Source organism: Patella vulgata, chromosome 2 (genome assembly GCF_932274485.2).
Source record: "Patella vulgata chromosome 2, xgPatVulg1.2, whole genome shotgun sequence".
Lineage (NCBI taxonomy): Eukaryota > Metazoa > Mollusca > Gastropoda > Patellidae > Patella > Patella vulgata.
In genome coordinates, this window is record NC_065880.2 from 91,793,059 (window position 1) to 91,807,653 (window position 14,595).

A 14,595-nucleotide genomic window follows, 5' to 3' on the forward strand; every position below is an offset into this window, starting at 1 on the left:
ATTCAGGGTCACAATCCTATTTAGTAATTGAACTGGAATATACTGCATCACAATTCATTTAGTAATTGAACTGGAATATACAGGGTCACAATTCTATTCAGTAACTGAACTGGAATATACAGTTCTATTTAGTAATTGAACCGTATTCCTGAAGCAATGGCCCGAGATATGCCTCTCTGGCCATTGCTGGATTGACTTATGATACTTGAGCTTTTGAGGGAGTGTGTCCATTCTTCCCGTTCAATCAAATCTATCCCAAGTAGACGAACATGACAGCCCTTCGTTTAATCTGGGTCTTCCCTAAAACTTTGGACAGTGATTTAAGGTATTTAAAACAGTGAAAGTATTGTTCGTCTCCAAACAGTATTGTTTATAATATAACCGTTGATAGCCTTGTTTTTACACAATTAGTTTTTTTGCAATATTCTGCTATGCACTGGTTAATTGTGGGTAAAAATTTCCTGAGTCATGACGTAACATTACGAAAACAATGTGGAGCTCTGTTTAAACCTGAATGACATTGTTACGCAGTTAGGCATTAGTTGTTAATCGGACTATTGACCAGTCATAATTTGGAACAGAAATTTGAGTGGGATTAGGTCTAATTAAACGAAACACTGCGAGGCCGAGGAGTATGTAATTAAACTGGAATATACAGGGTCACAATTGACAAGTGAATCCTGGTACAATCTGATTTCGTTTCGTTCTTTATAGATCAAAATTTCGTTTTACTTGTCTTTACTACACTAGGATCTGGAAGAGTTGTTATATAACACGTGTTCTGGTTGATGTGAGGGATTAGTCAATGAAATGGTCTGTTGCGCGGAGTTCTTGGTGTGTGGTGCAAGGAACTGTGGGTATTCTATTAAAAACATCAACGCTGAATGGTTAATCGAATGTCTGATGTCATAGAGTCATAGGGTCAAAAGCCGCTTGTATGACCCCTGACCCATTGAAATATCTGTATTTTAATCAGTTGAGGCTGGGCTTGAGGAAAGAGAGAAAGAGAGATAGAGAGAGAGAGAGGAAGGGTTGAATGTCCACTCTAGGTCATTTTGGGACTAACATATGGTTCAATTTTATTTCAATAATTCGCTTGCGCATAGGGGTCTTTATGCAGTAGGAGGAAACCAGAGGACCAAGAGAAAACCCACCTGGCTGGACAGGCGACCCTACTACTTGTCACGTACAACTGGGGGATCGAAACCACGCCTTATGATACAACGTTATCCTGTTGGATTAACAGAAATATTAAATACTTTTTTTTTAAAGTTCAAAAGTGGATTAATCAATACAAACCGTTAGTAGATATTGTCTCTGTACATCATAGTCGAAAGTGGCTACGGATGAAGTTGAGACCTGTCCAGTATTTCTATCGATTTCAAATTTACCCTGTGAACCACTGACAATGGTGTATTCAAATCTACCATTCTCCGATGTTGGGGAATCTTTGTCAGTCGCGGTAATCAATATCACAGGGGAATCTGAAATAAATAATTTAAATCGTATTAATCCGAATTATGTTAAAGATAGGTTGCCAGGCAACGAAACACAGTCGCCCTCCACAGCTTAGATGTTCTTTGAGCAGATCACATTTGGTAGGTTCATCGTTTAACGTCCACTCGACACAGACTAGGTCATTTCGGGACTAACACATGGTTCAATTTTATTTCAGTAATTTGTTTGTGTGTGGGGGTCTTTAGCAGTGGGAGTAAACAGGAGAAAACACACGAGGTTGGAAAGGTGACCTTACTCCTTGTGATGTACAAGCGGGGGAGACTAACCCATGCCACCAGAGAGGGAGGGAGAGAGAGAGAGGGAGAGAGAGAGAGAGAGAGAGAGAGAGAGGTTGAAAACCCACAAGGTTGGAAAGGTGACCTTACTCCTTGTGATGTACAAGCGGGGGAGACTAACCCATGCCACCAGAGAGGGAGAGAGAGAGAGGGAGGGAGAGAGAGAGAGAGAGAGAGAGAGAGATTAATATACTTACTAAATGCTATATCTTCATCAATAAATTCTGTATAATCCGCGGGAACAAATGTGGGACTAAAGTTATTCTTATCCTGAAAAACAAAATGAAATGGGGTTTAACGTCCTACTGTTCTGCTCCTAAACTTGGCTACTGAAGTTGGGCATACGCCATACAGTGTGCTATGAGGGAAATTTTGCCCGGGCAGAGGTACTACAGTCTATTCTTATATCGAATTCCAACTGCCAAGGGATCCTTTATGTGCACTCCAATGTGTACACAGGACCTCGTTTTTTCGTCCCATCCGAACAACTAGACAGCTGTCCTTGTCAGGCCATCCGTGCTGCATCACTGACAAGGGGAAACCACGCCGGAAAATCTGGATTACCAACTTAAAGTTAATCCGAAAGAGAAAAAGAGTGGTTTAACATCAACTGCTCGCAAACAATGGCATTATGGGACTAACATATGGTTTGATTTCATTTCAATAATTCGCATGCGTGGAGGGATCTTTAGCAGTGGGAGGAAACCGGAGGACACAGAGTAAACGCACGTGATTTGACGGATTGGGCAGACGACACTAAAAGACAAACAAGATAGGTTGAAATTTCTACAATTTTTCAGTCAATCAGAAAGCCGATTTCTGAGTTACATGGTCACAGATGCTGATCAAATCATTAAACATACATTAATGCAAGAGCTAAATTTGCCTATTGGAGGTCTTTATTTAGGCCTGAAATGTTATCTAAATTATTAATTAGACATTAATTAACTTATCCAAACCATAATCAACTTTCGATGCCATCGCTAGCCTGCGATGTTTATTGGATTACGTTCCGATTTGCTGTTTCGACTTCCATTCATAATTAAATAAAAAAAAAAAGGATAATCAAGACTATGTTTTTTATCCTACCGACTTTAGTAATGTAAAGTCATGATGATCGAGGCTAGCTCCACAATTCAATCACTAAAATCTCGGTTCATAGTGGATCAATTTGACTGAAATTTTCAGCAAATTGCCTTTACATTATCTTGTTTTTAACTATTATAGTGAGAATTGCCAGCTCTTTAACTAATCTCCCATAATGTATCTTTAAATTGAATTTAACGGAAATTTTCTAAGAAGGACAAATGGATACCAAATGTTAAAGAATCTTGGCACTTACTATAACTATGATGTAAACTGGAACAATATTAGTGTTTGGTCTGGATCCACTGTTGCTAGCAGAAACGGTAAAATTAAAACTAAAAAATAAAAAAATAAAAAAATAATCAAATTTAGACATGAGAGAGAGAGAGAGAGAGAGAGAGAGAGAGAGAGAGAGAGAAGGGATAGGGTTAAATTCCACTCGACACAAAACATATGGTTTAATTTTATTTCAATAATTTGCTTGCGCGTGGGGGTCTTTAATAGTGGGAGGAAACCAGAGGACCCGGAGAAAACCCACAAACCCCTACTCCTTGTCACGTACAACCGAGGAATAGAAACCACACCAGTTGACTCAATGATAGACCTTATGATAAAGCGTGCACGTGCTAACCATTCGGCCATCCAACCCCCCAGACATGAAATAAAATGGTGTTTTATTTGCTACTTTCTCCACCAACCCGACCAATGAAAACAGTCATACACCATGCAATGTGGTACCAGGTAGACGATGTTTCTGCCTATTCTTGGGGGGTTGGATGGCCGAATGGTTAGCATTTGTGTGCTGTATCATAAGGGCTGTCATTTAGTCAATTGCCGTGGTTTCGAATCCCCGGTTGTTCAATTCCCTGGTTTTACATGTCAAGGAGTAGGGTCGCCTGTCCAACCTCGTGGGTTTTCTCCAAGTCCTCTGGTTTCCTCCCACTGCTAGGGTGACCCACCATAAATAAATATCTCCATATATCTCGACAATTACGCCACAATATTTATATATATGCCAAGCCTCAAATCAGTTTCACACAATTATAGTCACTAAATAAACGATCATGTTGTACTTAATAAGCTATGACCATTAATCATCTATAAATAATAGTCTGAAAACTGGTTCCAAGAGTCGTCCATAACATCCAGACACATTTGAGTAAAAGATAGGTTACGTGCCCTTGTTTTGAAATTAGTCTCGCTTAACCAGTCTATCGACCATTCTACGTCTGATTGACAGGTCGGGATAATCAAGACTACTTTTTTACGAAACATAACAGAAAGCTAGAACAAGAAATTGAATTTAGAAATAAGCACTTTAGACAACTCAACAATCGTTTTAAGAAGCTTGTAAAAGTAAAATGAAATTATTGCTAGTATCATGTTCCTGTCTAACCCGAGTGATTCAGAGATATTATTTGTACTAAACCAAAAGATGCCGCTCTTAACGGTACAGTTAATGATAAAGCGATTTAAAAAATGAAACGAAAGTAATTTCTAAATCTGCTGTAATAACCAAGAAGCTTAATTTTACTGCTATTCAAAATCGTCAACAATAAATTTTTTACGGCTGTATTAGTTGATAGATTTGTAGAGAATTGCACGTGCCATGGCTATTTATAGTATCATACTGTCAGAAAGTTGGTCTCGGCACGGCGAATGTGCACGCTTCAGTGGTAGTCTCGAACTATCAGCGGTGGACTGTATTTCTGTGAGTACATGGGTCACCCTACCACTGCTAAAGACTCCTACACGTAAGCGAATTATTGAAATAAAATTGAACCATTTATTTATCCTAAAATGATCTAGTTTTTGTCCGTGGACATTAAACCTGCCTATTTTTCATCGACTTCCAACTTCTTCTATTAGTGTTTAACGTCTGCTTCCAACGATGGTGATATCACAGACAAGTCGTCTTATTTTACTATGCTTAGCGCACGTGTACAGGGGTCTTTCCTGTGGGAGAAATTCAGAGTATCCAAAGTAAACCCTCGAGTTTGAGAAAGCCCTCTATCTCCAAGCCACAAACGCTCACACCAGGGATCAAACCTACGACTGCCAGCCAGAGGTGCTTGACCAGCTAGAGGTCGAAATGCAACACTTGAACAAAATGGCCTCCCTATGCTAGTTTTTCTTAGCATTGAATGATTTAAAGGAGAATATTTAAACCATAATCTAGCCTCTGTTACATTTTATACAATTATCCATGGACTTCATCCACCAATCTATTCGTGTCCCATTCAACCCTACCTACTGACCCAACCCTTTTCTATCCATTACAGGAAACAGAACCCTTTTTTTGACCTCAGCCCTTTGGAAATAGGACGTACTACGCGAGAGAACAGTAACCTTACATCCAACTACCTCTGCGCATTAATTGATAAAGCCTTACTATAAGAATCCAGGGGAAGAAAGATCTAAGTCACTTTTTCCACGAACCCCAGTTAATGGCGCCATCTGGTAGCAAATTGTATAATGGCCTCTCAGACAAATACAAGTCCATCGTACCCTTTATTTAACCATAATTTGCCTGAAAAGTTGAACTCAGTTGTACTTGTAATTATGGTTCGTGTTAAACATCATTTTGAAGTTCCAATCTTTGTTCTGTTCGTTCGTGTCAAACATTCTCGTCCAAAAGTCTGTTTTGCGATTTATGCGAAAAGACAAAAATGTCACTTAGATCGTTCTTCCCCTGGGCTCTACAAGTGAGAATCAGGTTCTATTTGGCCCGCACCTATCTACCTCTCCCCATGGATTGATAGAGACTTACTATCCTTTCGCAGAATCTTCATATTTAATAGGAGCTACAGCTGTAATATTCCCCGTCCGGCTATCAATACGCCATAAAGTAGTTCCAAGTATGGCAAACGTCGTAGGTGCGCCAACTGTATCACCATCTTTGTTATCAGCATCAGTTATCTAAAACAAAATATAAAAAATAGAATCTACCCACCAGAGGCTGACTAGCTACGTAAAAAAACCCATAGCAAATGAGATCATTTCTACCCGCAAGAAGCTGACTGGCCATACAGGCATATCTACCCACCAGGGGCTGTCCAGCTAGGTAAAAACATACCATAGCAATTAGATCATTTCTACCCGCAAGAAGCTGACTGGCCATACAGGGGCTGACTAGCTAGGTAAAAACATACCATAGCAATTAGATCATTTCTACCCACCAGAGGCGGACTGGCCATTACAGGCATTTCTACCCACAAGAGGCGGACTGGTCATTTGGATAATACCATGTGGGTTGGGAAAACAAGGTAAAAAATGGGAGAGAGAGAGAGAAATGGGGTTTAACGTCCACTCGACACAAACTAGGTCATTTTGGGACTAACATGTTTTTTTTTAAATTTAATTTCAATAATTTGCATTTGCGTAGGGGTCTTTAGCAGTTTGAGGAAACCGGAGGACCCGGAGAAAACCCACAAGGTTGGACAGGCGACCCTATTCCTTGTCATGTACAACCAGGGATTCGAAACCATGCCAGTTGACTCAATGACAGACCTTATGATACAGCGCGCACGTGCTAACATTTTGCAGGACCTGGTGTGGGAAGGAAACCGGAGGCTCCGGAGAAAATCCATGAGGTTGGACAGGCAACACTATTCCGAGTCACGTACAACAGGGGATTGGAAACCACAGTAAAAAATGGGCCACAGAGCTGGATATAAATACTGCGGTTAAAACAATATATGAAAAGTGGGTTGACCTTGTAGGTGAAAAATACCTGAGCTGTTTCAATGGAGCTACACCTCTAAATAACACTAGGGACCGGGTATCATTCAGATTTGATGAAAAAAGGAAAGAATCTGAGCTTACCATCTATAATCTAATACACATTCAATAAATAGATTGCCATGCAGAAAGTATTAAATACCATCAAGATTCATCAAATAATGCCCAGTTTGTGCTACCTTTTAGTTTAAGAAACACCATTTAGTTTTGACATCGGTCATCTAGTTTATGACCATTTAGTTTAGTTTTGTTATTGGTCATCCAGTTTATGACCATTTAGTTTTATAAACTAGACAACCAATGTCAAACTAAACGGTAGCACAAACAGGGCATTTTTTGATGAATCTTGATGGTATTTAACACTTTCTGCATGGCAATCTATTAACTGAATATGTGTACTAGATTATAGATGGTAAGCTCAGTTTCTTTAATTTTTTTATCAAATCTGAATGATACCCGGTCCCTAGTGTAAGTATCAAACATAATATTTGAAATTAAAAACACCAATTAGTATTCCAATTTGATGTTGTTATCTTACCGTGAAAATATGGATCCTAATATCTAATATCAAAATCAGTACGCCACAGTTTATACGCTATAGACATAATGTTGGAGGTCCTTAGCAGGTGGCGGAAACCAAAGAACTAGGAAAAACACATGGGGTTGGACAGGTGATCCTACTCCTTAACACGTACAAGCTGGGAATCGAAACCAGGCCATGTGACTCAATAATAGACCTTATGATCTACCGTGCACACGTTAGAAAATCCAGCAACCGAATTAGCCCATTTAGTAAAAATACAATATTTACCGACACCACCAAAGGATCAATGGTAAGTATTTCTCCCTCGTTGATATAGCGAAGATAACTGGGTAAGCGAAACTGTGGTCTGTTATCGTTGATGTTTTCGATATTGACAGTTAAAGATCCAGTGCTCTCTCGTCCTTGGCCATTCTCATCACGTGCCATAACTGTTAGCTGATATTGTTTTCTATCTTCGTAGTCTATACACGGTCTGACACCAGGGGTTGAACAACTCTTCACAGTTATTGCTCCCGTTCTGCTCTCGATAGCAAATCTAATAATAATGATAGTAAGAATGATGCAGAATAATGATAAATGATGATGATCATGATGATGATCATGCATAATGAAGATGATGTGAAGATGATGCTGATAAATAATGATGCTGATAAATAATGATGCTGACAAATAATGATGATGATGCAGATAAATAATGATGATGATGCTGATAAATAATGATGCTGATAATTAATGATAATAAATGATGGATAATAATGATTATAAATAATGATGATAAATGATGGATAATAATAATGATGATGATGATGATGATAAATAATGTTGATAAATTGTGGATAATAATAATAATAATAATAATAATAATAATAATGATGCTGAATGCTGATGATTAATCTGCAGTTGAATGAAATTATACAGGATTTTGGGATCGTAAAATTTTGAAATTTTTTTTTTTTATTTCAGCAAGTTTTGTTTCATTTCTAAGATAAAAATTCATTTTACAATTTAGGATCGTAGGCTATTCATTCTTAATTACATAGATCTGAGAGCACCATAATCTTTATAGTGCTTTGGGCATCTCAAAGTCTCAATTTGGCCCTTGCTCATCTTCAATAGAAGGCTTGATCTCGCTTTAACTACGTACATCTTATCAAGGCCTTCATGTAATACCCTGCATATTTCGGCACTAATTTCAATTGGGTATTCACACAGCTTGGGAGCCTATCAGATTCCTAGGTCATCGCAAATACCAAGTCTTATGCTTTGCAGCTAAAACGTCTACCTGTGATAATCAAGTTGCAAAGTGCAAGGTTCGTTCAATGTCAAGGTTTCTGTGGACATCACTATGTCACAACTTCTGATTGGATGCTACTGTTCACGTGTCTGCAGATAACGTAGCTATAAGTTCGCGAAATGTGAAGTAATCTAGTAACGTCCAGATGTTGTAAAACTCGCAGGAACATGGCCCTTGTTAGGATGGTGTTATTAATAAAAGGAGTGCGAGAAATGTGACCCATCACATCGAAACAGGTAGTAAGTCACACGTAGGGGTCTTCAGCAGACTGGAGAAACAGGAAGACCCGGAAAAACCCAAGAATTTACTTCTTGTCACGTACAGGGGGGGTTGGATGGCTTAGTGGTTAGCACATGTGCCCTGTAACATTAAGCCTGTCATTGAGTCAACTGGCGTGGTTTCAAATCCCCGGTTGTACGTGACAAGGAGTAGGGTCGCCTGTCCAACCTCGTGGGTTTTCTCCGGGTCCTCCGGTTTCCTCCCACTGCTAAAGACCCCTACGTGCAAGTGAATTATGGAAATAAAATTGAACCATGTCTTAGTCCCGAAATGACCTAGTTTGTGTCGAGTGGACGTTAAACCCCATTTCTCTCTCTCTCTCTCTCTCTCTCTCTCTTGTCACCTACTAGTGTAGGATAGAAACCATGCACTTAGACAGACAGACCTTGAGATGTATAGGGCATGCTTTAGAGCAATAGAAATGAAATGAAATGGGGTTTAACATCCTACTGTTCTACTCCTATACTGGGCTAATGAAGACAGGCATACGCCATACAGTGTGCTATGAGGGAAATTTTGCCCGGACAGTGGCACTACGGCCTACTCTTATATCGAATTCCAACTGTCGAGGGATCTTTTACATGCACACTAATGTGTAGACGGGACCTCGGTTTTTCGTCCCTTCAGAACAACTAGACAGCTGTCCTTGTCAGGCCCTCCGTCCTGCATCACTGACAAGGGGAACGTCGGAAAATCTGGATGAATTTTCTCGGCCAATGCAGGGATCGAACACCAGAGCTCCAGGCTAGCCAGCCAGCGCCTTACCCACTTAGCCGTTGTGATCCCTTTAGAGCAATAGACCTAGCATTAACCCCACCCTCATCTCCATTAGTAAAATAGCTGAATAATATATTAACTTACTTATCAGCACCGTTACCAACCAATGAAAACACAATATCACTAACTTGATTATTGTCCGCATCTGTCGCCTAAAATATATCGCAAAAAACGTTTCTTTTATACACAATAGAGCCGTACATACCATATTGTCTATTCACGGTACATAATATACTCTTCAAAAAAGTAGGGGATATGGAATGCAAATACCTATGCAGGTTGTGATATGATAAATAGTCATGGACATGCTTTGAGAGTATGTTCACAGATGAATAACTTATCGCCCCAACAGAACCACTGAGCTGCGATACGCGATAGCGCCATACACGTGCGAGGGGTTCATTGTCAAATTTAACACTGCAAGGAAGGGTTGATGAAAACTGGCGCGTGCTGGTTTATCTATCCATGTTTAGAGTGGTTCGTGCAAATAACAAAAATCCAATAAACGAGCTACATTTGGGGCTTATTTTAACAAATATAAGACTTACCATTAAAATCATCATTCATTAACAATTAAACTATTGCTAAGTTGGATATTTGTGTGATTTTGCCATTTGAATGGGACTTTCTAATTATATGGACAAGTTGATCGCCCAAGTAGCGTTACAGCGGTAGATTTTTTCATTAAAAAGAGTTATGTTTCTTGGTCACATCAAAGTTTCAAATTTTGCTCTGGAAAACGAATTCTTAATTTCCGCAGTCGGCTTTCTTCGTTTTTTTACGTACGTACAATTAACGATTGAATTTAACATTTGTACGTGTGCGTAGCCCTTAGTTAGAGAGAAAGAGAGGTTGTCTTTATTTTGAGCTGATTTTTTCAACGTTTACATGCAATAGACTATAGTTAAATCCTTCTAATAAGGGGTGAATTTCATGGTTTACAAACGCAGTATGTAGAGAGTGCTTACCGTACTCATATTGTAGATGTTAAATATCCTTTATGATAATCCTATTTTGTTTCAAATAATTATCACAAATATAAAAATCATACACATCAAAAACAGAGGAGCACACGACATGCGCAAAGAAAAAAAGCCTTAAGCCCTAAAATGATTAGAATCCGAGTCTTGTGACCAGTACCGTAATTTTATTTTAATCATACACGTCTGGTTAATCGAGACTAGGGAAAATAATTTCGTTCAATTAATTTCCCGTCTCAAATGTTTTCTGCGTATTTAGAGCTAGCAACAATGTAACTTCTAAAGTAACTAAAGCGCCCACTAACAACAGAGTTTTACGGTTAAATAAAAGTAACTTTCACAGTCTTACAGTGTCGGTATGTTGCCACGAGAGTGGATTTAAAAGATAGAAAAAGGGCGAACTACATGAGTTGACTCTGAACCGAGAACCGTTACAATATATACAATCAACTAAGTTAGAAATTAAATCGCCGAGTTTTAGCCAAAATTTTAATCTAGTTCGTAACTACTTATTTTTAAAAGTCCAACGAGTAAAGAATAATTTTTTACATGGCTTCATTGATAAATAAGTGAATGAATATTGTCACGTGAATGTCTATTTTGGGCGACTGTTTGCTACTTACAGTGCATGAGCGAGCCCGTGAGAGCACTTTTCTCATAAACGAAGTTTTGATCCGCGTGACAACATGCTGTTAAAACAGGTCAGTTTATATAGTACAGATAATTGAGTCTGTGGGTCACTCTACCATGTTTGCTTTCCTATCGGTTCATGCATAAGATTTACTATTTAGCGTATCTTTGCTTTAGTGTGTTTCGTTTAAGTTGATCGATAGACGTGTTCGTCGACGTCTACGTCCACCAACAACACTGCAAGAATTGGCTGTGGCACTGCAAGAGGAGTGGGTCAGATTGCCCCAAATCGTGATTGGACAGTTGATTAGGAGCATGCCACAACGAATTGCTGAACGTCTGAGTATTGGTGGAGCAATTACTCATTATCAAGACAAAAATCAAAAACGTCCATTTTCACTTTTGAAGGTGTATCGCTTTGCGAGTGAAATGGGGCCGTCAGATAAACCGCCCATATGAATTGTGTATGTTCATGTGTAGGCAATTGGCCTGTTATTAAAATACACTGGTTACCTCTAATAAAAACAGCAGTGCATTTCCGCAGTTTTGTATTGTTTCTGACTGAATATCCCCTACTTTTTTTGAAGAGTATATATTCCATAATAATTGTATATACACGGTACACAATATATATCATAATAAGATATTGTATATACATGGTAGATATAATATACCATAGTAACATATTGTATATACACGGTACATAATATACCATAGTAACATATTGTATATACACGGTACATAATATACCATAGTAACATATTGTATATACATGGTACATTATTATGTTAATTTCATTATACCCGACAGATTACATCACGACATGCACAAAGTTTCGTCGTGTCCAGGGATTTTATGATTTAGCACAAAATATGCTATTTTTCCGGCGTGCAAAGTGACCTACGGGTCTGATCCAGTTTCGGTCATTTTCCAAAGCCCCTGGTCCCGACCGGCATATACGGCCGACATGGAACCCGTGATGGTACATAATATACCATAATAAGATATTGTATATACACGGTACATAGTATATACCATAAGATATTGTATATACACGGTACATAATATATACCATAATAATATATTGTATATACATGGTACATAATATATATACCATAATAACATATTGTATATACACGGTACATAATATATACCATAATAATATATTGTATATACACTGTACATAATATATATACCATAATAACATATTGTATATACACTGTACATAATATATATACCATAATAACATATTGTATATACACGGTACATAATATATACCATAATAACATATTGTATATACACTGTACATAATATATATACCATAATAATATATTGTATATACACGGTACATAATATACCATAATAAGATATTGTCTATACACGGTACATAACATATACCATAATAAGATATTGTATATACAAGGTACATAACATATACCATAATAGGCTATTGTATATACACGGTACATAATATATACCATAATAAGATATTGTCTATGGACGGTACATAATATATATACCATAATAATATATTGTCTATGCACGGTACATAATATATATACCATAATGTGGTTTAACGTCCTACTGTTCTGCACTGACTGGGATACTGAAGACGAGCATATGCCATACAGTGTACTATGAGGGAAATTCAACGTCCAGCTGTTCTGCACTGTCCGGGCGGAAGCACAGAGATCTGAGAATACTATTTTTAACTTACAGTAACCGTGACAACTAGCCTACCACCCACAGCATTTTCAGGTATAGTTCTTATATAATTTGGAGGATCAAATATTGGTAAGTTATCGTTGACATCTAGGATGTTGACAGTAACACGAACGGATCCTGTCTTTGGATTGACGGTTTGTGTTTCAACTGCTAATACCTGCAAGTACAATAAAAATTGGCCTGGATAAATCCTTTTTACATCAACACAGTCTTGTCAAGTTTGTGTACAATAAAACTTGGCCTCGATAAATCCTTTTTACATCAACACAGTCTTGTCAAGTTTGTGTACAATAAAACTTGGCCTGGATAAATCCTTTTTACATCAACACAGTCTTGTCAAGTTTGTGTACAATAAAACTTGGCCTCGATAAATCCTTTTTACATCAACACAGTCTTGTCAAGTTTGTGTACAATAAAACTTGGCCTGGATAAATCCTTTTTACATCAACACAGTCTTGTCAAGTTTGTGTACAATAAAACTTGGCCTCGATAAATCCTTTTTATATCCACACAGTCTTGTTAAGTTTGTTGCCGGGGATTTTTTACTATGATTTATCTACAAGGAATGGTTCCTGTTTTTCCTCGGATGCATCACCGAGATCCAAACTTGCCTGCACTGTTATGGGGACTCTTTCACCCTTCTTTTCCTATCGAGTGTGAGGTTTTATCGTCTCCTTCTTGGGATTATTTACAATAAAAAGAGAGAGAGAGAAATGAGGTTTAACGTCCACTCGACACAAACTAGGTCATTTCGGGTCTAAAATATGGTTTAATTTTATTTCAATAATTCGCTTGCGCATAGGGGTCTTTAGCTGTGGGAGGAAACCGGAGGACCCCGAGAAAACCCATGAGGTTGGACAGGTGACCCTACTCCTTGTCACGTACAACCGAGGATTTGAAACCACGGCAGTCGACTCAATGACATTTACAATAAAAGTAAGTGAAATGTGGTTTAGAACATGAGAGATACATTATGTAAGATTTAGCTACAGAGCAAGGCTTCCACTTCAAAATTTACACTGCTGGACATTTTTGATAACGCACGAAAACTGTGCAAAGTAAATTCATATTTCAGATTCTATATTTATGGTAGGGTATTGTGAATTCACATGTCTATATCACTTTGTCAGCATGGGGTACACAAAAAATTATGTATTGGACTTTAAAAATGGTAAATAGCAAATGGCCTTATGATTTAAAATGCACACATTAGATAACTTGACCTCCTTCAATGATTTATGGCAAATGGCCTTATCACCTTACAATCTAAAGTGCAATTGTTAGACTATTTGCACCCCCTTCCTGAATGTTGAATAGCAAATGGCATTATCGTGATCTGAACTCAACACCCTTCAATGATTTATGGCCTTATGACGGCAACCCATCCCCCCTTCCCTTATCCATTAATGGCCCGTGGTCTAATGATCCAAACCTCTCTTGATGACAAATTTTGACCACAATGCCCCCTCCCCACAACCTACATAAGTTGTAAGAACTTACATCAAGAAAATATTGTCTGGGTCCAAGTTCGTAATCTATTTTTGTTGTGTTTATGACTTTTATACTGGCTGTAGTTTGAGCTTGTCCACTGTCTGGGAAGATGGCGAAGATATCTGTATGATTTAACAAAACAAACTTGTAGAAATTAGCTGTACCCTGTGAAATATAAAATAAAATAAAATGTGAGAGAGAGAGAGAGCGAGAGAGAGAGAGAGAGAGAGAGAGAGAGAGAGAGAGAGAGAAAGA

The 14,595-nt window shown here is 38.2% G+C and overlaps 1 protein-coding gene across 1 annotated transcript in view; it reads right to left on the reverse strand.

Annotated features, from left to right (window-relative positions):
* The window catches only part of LOC126810037 (cadherin-87A), a 61,366-nt gene that overhangs the window by 27,575 nt on the left and 19,196 nt on the right, over positions 1–14,595 (reverse strand). The window contains exons 12-19 of the mRNA XM_050534958.2: positions 14,350–14,505; positions 12,842–13,006; positions 9,599–9,666; positions 7,432–7,699; positions 5,650–5,798; positions 3,136–3,214; positions 1,991–2,063; positions 1,300–1,484 (exon numbers count right to left, since the gene is read on the reverse strand). Coding sequence (XP_050390915.1) covers positions 1,300–1,484; positions 1,991–2,063; positions 3,136–3,214; positions 5,650–5,798; positions 7,432–7,699; positions 9,599–9,666; positions 12,842–13,006; positions 14,350–14,505 — 1,143 coding nt within the window. The remainder of the gene's footprint in view (positions 1–1,299; positions 1,485–1,990; positions 2,064–3,135; positions 3,215–5,649; positions 5,799–7,431; positions 7,700–9,598; positions 9,667–12,841; positions 13,007–14,349; positions 14,506–14,595) is intronic.